At 56.8% G+C, this 7,994-nt stretch overlaps 1 protein-coding gene across 1 annotated transcript; it reads left to right on the plus strand.

Annotated features, from left to right (window-relative positions):
- The first annotated feature begins 1,095 nt into the window (after nt 1–1,095).
- FOXE1 (forkhead box E1) lies at nt 1,096–1,986 on the plus strand. The gene has a single exon (XM_074813469.1). It carries the CDS (start codon nt 1,096–1,098, stop codon nt 1,984–1,986), a length of 891 nt encoding a protein of 296 aa, XP_074669570.1.
- Nucleotides 1,987–7,994: the final 6,008 nt, after the last annotated feature.

A 7,994-nucleotide genomic window follows, 5' to 3' on the forward strand; every position in this document is an offset into this window, starting at 1 on the left:
TGCTCACCCTCCCATGCGCAGACATCCCTGTGCACACTGGCACACACTGACCCTTTCCATCCCACCTCTAGGACTTCCTGCCATCTCCTTTACCCTCTGGCTCCCAAGCATCACTGTGCCAGCACGCAAGGACGTTGTGCTGCCCCCAGCCCTGCAGGTGCATGCTGCAGGAGTACGAGTCCTGGGCAAGTGTCCCTCGCCAGCTGGACACACTCATGGCACTTGTTCTGGCCCATACTCTTGGGGTTTGACCCTCAGCCCCAAGTATGTGAGCAAGCAGGAGGGAGCTGGCAGGTATGTCCCAGCAACAGCCTATGGAGAGCCTGGCATCCTTCCTGGTTGGAAGGATCACGTACCTGGAGGTCCTGTGGCACAAGGATCAGGGACAAGCAGGTCAGATCAGGGGTAAACCTGGGGCACAGGAGCCCAGCTCTGTGCCGAATTGCTGTTGGGGACCGGAGGCAAGGGCCCCAGTCCGAGTGCATTTTACGTAGAAGCTCTGCACACACATTGTGCTGTCTAAGTCCGCACTTACTATCTCTCCCCACATAGATCTGTCACCGGGTGTTTTTTCTACGTTTAATTCGTTTCTACCACTTCACTACCTCGAAGGAGCGTGGAGCTCCACGGGCCAGACTGCCTGGAGCCGGCATCCCCTCCGACAGCGGCGGCCCCTCACCTCACCCCGCTGGCCGAACCGGCCCCGAAGGCGTCGAGCCTTGGGCATTCCCATGTCGAGACACCCGCACTGGGACCCCGGAGTCGCCCCCGCTCCGCTCGTTCGCCCCCCCGAGCTGTGCGCTCCCGACGGCGGCGGGACCGCGGCGCCCCGACGGCGCTGGGGACGGGGACCACGGCGGGGGGGGAAGCGGACGGGGGGGGGCGGGTTGGGGGGTGCCGGGGCAAGGCGCTGCCCCTGCCCGCAGCGGCGGCGGCACGCCCGGCCCTGCCCGCGCCTCCCGGGCTGCGGGGCGTTGCAGGGGGAGTGCCGGCCGCCCGGGCGCGGAGCCGCCGGACACCGCCGCATAAAAGCCGCGGCGGCGCGGCGCTGCGCCTCCTCGGCTCGGCCCGGCTCGGGGCCGCCCCGACGGCCGCATGACCGCCGAGAGCCGGCTGTCGCCGGGCCCCCCGCCGCCGCCCCCGCCGCTGAAGGTGGACGCGGCGCCGCCGGGGGAGGAGGAGGAGGCGGCGGCGGCGGCGGCGGCGGGGGCGCGGGGCGGGCGGCGGCGGCGCAAGCGCCCGGCGGAGCGGGGCAAGCCGCCCTACAGTTACATCGCCCTCATCGCCATGGCCATCGGGCAGGCGCCCGAGCGGAGGCTGACGCTGGGAGGCATCTACCGCTTCATCACCGAGCGCTTCCCCTTCTACCGCGACAGCCCCCGCAAGTGGCAGAACAGCATCCGCCACAACCTCACCCTCAACGACTGCTTCGTCAAGGTGCCGCGGGAGCCCGGCCGCCCCGGCAAGGGCAACTACTGGACGCTGGACCCCCACGCCCGGGACATGTTCGAGAGCGGCTCCTTCCTCCGCCGCAGGAAGCGCTTCAAGCGCAGCGACCTCTCCACCTACCCGGCCTTCCTCGCCGAGCGCCCCGCCGCGCCCTGCCGCCTCTTCCCGCTGCCCGCCCCGCCGCCCGCGCCCGACCTGCCCCCGGCCCCCGCCGCCGCCTCCTGCGCCTTCGCCGCCGCCGCCTTCCCCGCGCAGGGCTGCGCCGCCGCCGCCCTGCCGCACGCCTACGCCCCGCTGCCCACCGGCCCCGGGCCCTACGCGCCGGGCGGCCCCGGGCAGCTGTACGCGCCGTCGGGGCGCATCGTGCTGCCCGCCTCGCCGCCCGCCCCCGCCGGGCTCTACGGCCGCCGCTCCCCCGCGCCCTACCCGCCCCTGCCCCACGCCTACGGCGCCGGAGGGCAGCTGGGCGCCGCCGAGCCCGGACCGCGGCACGGCGCCTACCCCGGCGGCCCGGACAGGTTCGTCCCGGCGCTCTGATCCGGCCTGCGAGAGGCCGGGCGGCCCGACGGCGCGGACCGGAGCCGCCCAGGAAGATGCCGGAGGACCTTGGGCTGCGCCTCCGCGTCCTACCACCTGCCTGGGCCTCCCGACGAGGAGTGCCGACAGCCGGCGGGGGCCAGGGGGGCCCTGCCCAGCCCTGTCCGCTCGCGACAGAGAAGCCCTCGGGGCTCCCAAGTGCCTGGATGGGGTAAACGCTCCTGTCCTCTTGCACCTCTTTTCCTGGGGCAGGTGCCCAAAGCTTTCGGCCAGGATCCCACCCTGCCGGCACACCGAACTGGGTCCCCTGGTCTGTCCGGGAAGATCTCACTTTTAAAAATCTCTCTGCTGTTGATGATTTTATTTACAGAACGAAACATCTGCTGGGACGGGGAGGAGGGAGGCAGGAGGAAGTGTTCCCCAGGCTCCTTCAGCCAAAGCTGTAAAAGCAGGATGCATGGCACTGACGCAGTGGCGTGTCCCTGATGGGCTGTCGCATTAGTGCCAGGCTTTGCACCAACAACATGGCCAGGGCTGGGGAAGGTTTGAATGCTGGGGTTGCAGCCAAACACAGCAAGTCATATCCCCCTGGGGGTCATGCTCTCTGCTGCAGGTGTGGGAGAGTGGTGGGAATGGAAGTATAAAACCTTTTACCATGAGCGTGCTCAGCTCCTGGAAGAGGGACACAGTGAAGCTGTGGGGTCTCTGCCATTGGAGGTCTTCCCAGCTTGATTGGACGGAGCCTGAGTGACCTGATCTGTCTTTGGAGTTGGATCCAGCATTGAATTTGGACCTGCTTTGAGTGGAGACCTGGTCCAGAGGTCTATGGAGATCCTTACATCCTAAATTACTTTGATCCTAAGGTCAGCCCAGCTCTGTCTGTAGCCTAGAGAAATCAGCATCTATGGGGGAAAACTTTCCTTCCTGAAACAAATGAGAGAGGCAGAACATGGTGCCTTTTCGTCTTTGATTGCTCCCCTTTCAAGCTCTCCTAGGGTGGAGAAAAAGCTAGAGGAAAACATGGAAAGGGGACAACTGATAGTAACGGCTGTGAGAGGCAAAGGCTTGGAAATAGATCCATGAGGAAACTCAAGCAAATCCCTCCCAACAGGTCCCACCACCCCAGGATGGGCCCGGAGAAGTGATGGATGCCCAGGGCTCTGCCTGGGGCTATGAGCAGAGAGGCAGAAGACTAGCCCTACTACTGTCCAGATCTCCTTATCCAGCTCCTTTTTCCTGTGGAGATGGGAGCCAGTGTGAGCAGGGCCAGGAGGAGGTTGGTGAGGGGTACTGCAGCGTGGTGGGGCCTTGAATGGGGAGAGGTAGTTGGAAAGTGCAGCCAGAGCCTCAGCAGGAGCCTTAGAAGAGCAGGGGGGAGTGCATGTACACCAGGGTCTCTCTCACCGTGAAAGGGTACAGATCATAGTATAACTCAGATTGGAAGAGACCTTGGGAAGTTTCTGTTCCAACCTTGTGCTCAAAGCAGAGTCAGCTATGAACCAGGTTGCTCAAGCCTGTCTAGTTGAGTCCTGAGAACCTCCAAGGATGGAGACAGCACAGTCTCTTTGGGCAACTTGACTGTCCTCATGGGGGAGATGTTTCTCCTTGTATCCATTTAGCACCTCTCTAGTCTCATGTCTACTGTCTCTAGTCCTGCTGCTATGCATGGCTGCAAAGAGCTCTGATCCCATGAAGACACCTGTACCTTCTGCTCCATGGAGGATTTTTCAGAGGAGGTCCTCAGCAGGATGAAGTTTCTGTAGAGGCAGGTTCCTTGCCTTCTCTGTGTGATAAGGTCCAGGTGTCCAAATGGGACATGAGAGGGAGGAAATGGAGTGGAGCGGGAAGGTGGTTGAGTGTCCCCACAACACAATTTGGAGGAGGCTAAAGCCTTCTGCAGTAGGTGGACAGAAGTTATATGTCTGCCTTCCATGGGGCTCTGAGGTAGGAGATGAGTGTTGGATTCAAGGCACACATCCCTCTCTCAGAGTGGTCAGGATGGCATGTGATGGTTGAGCCACCTCAGGGGCTGGGAGAGTGGGTCTGGCCTGGTACTGCTGCCCCTTGTCCATCTGGACCTCTTTGTGGAACTGCAGGAAACTCTGCTGCCTGTACATGGAGCTGGGGAGGTTATGTTGCCATCAGTGTAGAGTGTAGGTGTTGTTCAAATCTTTGGTGTGGTGAGGTGAATCAGATTTTTCCCTTTCTTGCTCTTCCTCCTGAAGAGCTGCATTGTCTCTTTCAATGTCCTTCCTGGTCCTGGTACATCCAGAAGCTGCTTCCATCCTGGAGAGAACAGAGTCCTGCCTGCCTCTGCAGCTTGACTGCCTCAGCCTGGGGCAGGTTCCTCAGCAGCTGTGCTAGCTCCTCTCCCAACTTCTCCCTTCACCAGCTGGATGAGAAGCTGTACACCTGGCTGTGGCAGCTCTTAGGTTTTTGACAGCTGTCTTCTGGCTCTCTGCTTTCATTGCCTGCAAGGACTGGACCATATCTCTTTGGTAGCAAGTCATGCTGACCTCCTTCTGGTTTGGGGGTAGCTGGGAGAGGAATTGTTCAGCTTCTTAATGTCTGCCTTCCTTCCTGTAGGAGCAGTTATCAGTGTGGACCAGATCGATTTCCTGAGCCTTGAGGTCCTCTGGCCCTCGTTCCCCATTACTTCAACCTGGTTTTATTCTCTGCTCCAGCTCTGGTGCTAGTCTAAGGTTCACTCAAAAAACCAAAGTCACCAGTGACAGTGCAGGTCTTGTGTAAGATGCTCCTGACTTCAGATAGCATCTGTAGCAAGTCCAGGGAACAAAACGCAGTGTCTGGAGGACATGCATGATAGATCTTCATGACTCAGAAGGCAGAAATGGGGTATGTTTGCAGATAAGGTCTATTTCTCTCCAGATCTTTTATACCTACAAGGTAGGGAAACCAGACGTACCTAGAAAGTATACTTTCTGCAGCAGGTGCGGTGATGAGCAGACTGCTTAAATGTCAGCCACAAGGAGCTGGAAACCCTGGGGAGGAGCTTTGTGCTCAGTGAAGAGCTACATGGACCCTTCATCTGTGTAGGGTCTCTGTCCTTTGGGGTTTTCGAGATGAAAATAGACAAAGCTATACCTGCCCTGTGATAGTGCTGGCAATACTCCAACCTGCTGCTTGTGGAAGGCCTGGAGACTCCAGAGATTCCTTCCCACCAGCACTGCCATGGTTTTTGGCTATTGCAAGCTCTCCAAGCTGTCATGCAGGCACAGACACAAAGGGTGTGCTGAACATTGTAAGTCTGTCCAGGCTCTACATTGTTGCAGTGGGATGTGCCGGCCCTGTGCTTGTGCATGTGGCTCTGTGTCTCATGCGACTGCATGACCATTGACAGATGAAGATAGGGTTGTCGCGTCCTTGGGGAGCCATGGGGTTGGGCCTATCTGTGAGGATATGGGGATATGCCATGGGGATATGTTAGACAATTGGATCTCTCTGCTTCTATCATGGGGATATGTTACACATTTGGATCTCAATTTCTTTTTGGCTGGCACTTTGCTTGTAATTCTCAGGCACCATCCAGAATAAGGAAAATTTTGGTTTCTGGAAGCTTTGTTGTAAATACCTGAGGGCCTTCCTTTTAGCAAAGTTAGCCTAAGTTTCAAATTAGTCTTTTGATTTCTGGGAGAAGAGTCCAATAGGTTTGGGTTATAACCCTGTAGGAAACACTAAGTGTAAGCACTGACAAGAAGAGAGAAGGGCCTTGAAAGTGCTCATTCCTTGAAGGACAGAGCCTCTCAGTTCCTGTTCTGCCTGAGTTCTGGTACGGTCAGGCCCTGCGCTGACTTTGAGAAAGAGGTGTATTGTTACAGTCTATGAGAACATTTTATTATGTAATGGAGATTTTTTGTATTTACTCTTCTGCTTCACTTGGAAATAAATCTTTGTCCTGTTGTTTGTAATGAAGTGTCTCTCTGAGTTTTTCAAGCCTTCCCTGCACTCCTGAGACCAGGAGAGTGATGATAGAGAGCAAGATGCATGGCATGTGCTGCTGCTTGCATTTCGCTGTGTCTGTCATATCTTGACTTCTTCTGGTCTGCTGGGATTGCTGAAGACATGGGAGGGAGGGAGGGGGTGGCAAGGCCAGGCGTGGCTCACTGAACTTCTGCAAACCCCCCAGTCACCAGTCTGCTTTCAAGGTCTCCTGTCAGGCCATGTGTGCCCCAGATATGAATGCATGAAGTTCCAGCCCAGCCAGGTGCCTCTGCTAAAAAGGGACAAGTAGGGAAGCCAAGGCTACTACCTGTAATAGGAACACAAGCTGAGAGATGGGCAAGGGAATGGTGCTTGGCATTAATTACTCTCTGATTGCTCCAGTGTGGAGCCAGGCCAGCTGGAGAATGTTATACTTCTGGAGACGTTATGTAGCCTGTCTTGTGGCAGCAGCCTCCTGCACCCCAGGCCAGTGAGTTTTTTTGTCTGCAGAGGTGGAGTTCACAGCCACGGGCTGACACCATGTTCACCTTGTACAAGAGCAACACCTGTGGGAACAATTCATCAAGCAACAACTGTAGCTAATGGGGGGTGTAACAGGCTTTCAGGGGCAACTCCACACCTCAGGGTGGTGATCTGGCTTGCACATGGCTAAGATAATGGCAGATGTTGCCCCTTGTCCTGCTGAGAGGGTGGTGACCAGCTTCCTGAGGGGTTTTGAGGGAAAGGCAGCTCTGCAGCTGGTGCCCTGTCAACAACCCAAGCTGCCTGGAGGGCTATGAATGAGATAGGAACAGGTAGTTTAATCTGCTAAATTATCAAAGAGTAGATAGGAAGGTCTTCTTCAATAGCTCTGGAACTCCCAGGTATGATTTATCTGCCTTTGGAAGAGGCCAAGAAGTGCAACAAATTTATGAGAAAGAGTAGGCGGGGGAGGCAGCTGCCATTTGTCCAGGAAGGAGTACCTTGGAGGGAGTCCAAAGCTTCGTGAGTTGTAGTTAGAGGTCAGTCTGCGCAGCTGCAGATGGGCTTTAGCTGCATCCGTTATCTAGAATTGCGATGCCAGCATCAGTGATCAGAGAGGATGTCCCACTCATGCAGCACCTGGATGTGATCTAATGTGAGCACAGGAAGGCTGATGCTCTTTGGGGGACTGACTGTACAGAGTCTGGTGTATGGGGATACAGTGGCCCATGCTGGCACAAAGAATAGCTTCACGTGCTTGTCTTGGTGTAGGCCTTTAGCCCTGAGTCATAGGAGGCACCATCTAGACAGTGGAGCTGATTTCTCAGCTCACTCCTCCTGTTTGAGTTTATGTCTTGTCCCTGTCTGAGGCCAAGAAGTCACAAGATGGGAGATAGTGGCATCAGCTATACCTGGAAGCTGGGGTTATTTCTGGGACCTACTTTTGGATCTGGAGCGGTCGATCCCTCCTTGTGTGGGCAGACTGAGAGGGAGGGAACAGAGGGTCTTGGTGGGGAGTCACAGCTCAGGGCTGCTGGGTATGCCACCTCTGTCCGTATTCAAACACAGGGTGCAGCTGGTGTATAGGGACCCATAATGCGGTGAGCGTGAAGTACCCTGGCCACGCTGCTTGGGCCAAGAGGAAAAGGAGGCTGTATCCTAGCCTCTTCTGCTGATTGGAAGTCCACAGTCATTCTATGTACGGGGACAAATGTCTGGCTGAAAGTGGCCATGGAGTAAGCAGGAATGGTAGCTGTGGGCTGGCTCAGAGGAGCTCACTGAGCCCACTGCTATCCCTTCTCTTTCTCTGATGCCGGGAAGCTCAGATTTGCTAGCTGATTAGGAATTTGCAAAGCCGTTCGCTGGATGTGAACTACCCAAAGAGATCCTAATTGCAAAGGAGCGAACGAGCACCTTCTGACCTTTTAGTTCAGAGACAGTCCTGAGCCAGCACCAGAGCCCTTGGTCTGATGGCTGAGACACAGTTCACTTGGTGCATGAAGCTCTCTTCAGTCAATCATACCTACAGCTGGCTCTTGAAAGGAGAGCGTCTGCACCTCATGCTGACCTGTTCCACTTGGAAG

This window comes from Strix aluco, chromosome Z (assembly GCF_031877795.1).
Source record: "Strix aluco isolate bStrAlu1 chromosome Z, bStrAlu1.hap1, whole genome shotgun sequence".
Lineage (NCBI taxonomy): Eukaryota > Metazoa > Chordata > Aves > Strigiformes > Strigidae > Strix > Strix aluco.

Excerpts from the sequence above, each read along its gene's own strand:
- FOXE1 (XM_074813469.1), top strand. The coding sequence starts at position 1,096 with ATGACCGCCGAGAGCCGGCTGTCGCCGGGCCCCCCGCCGCCGCCCCCG.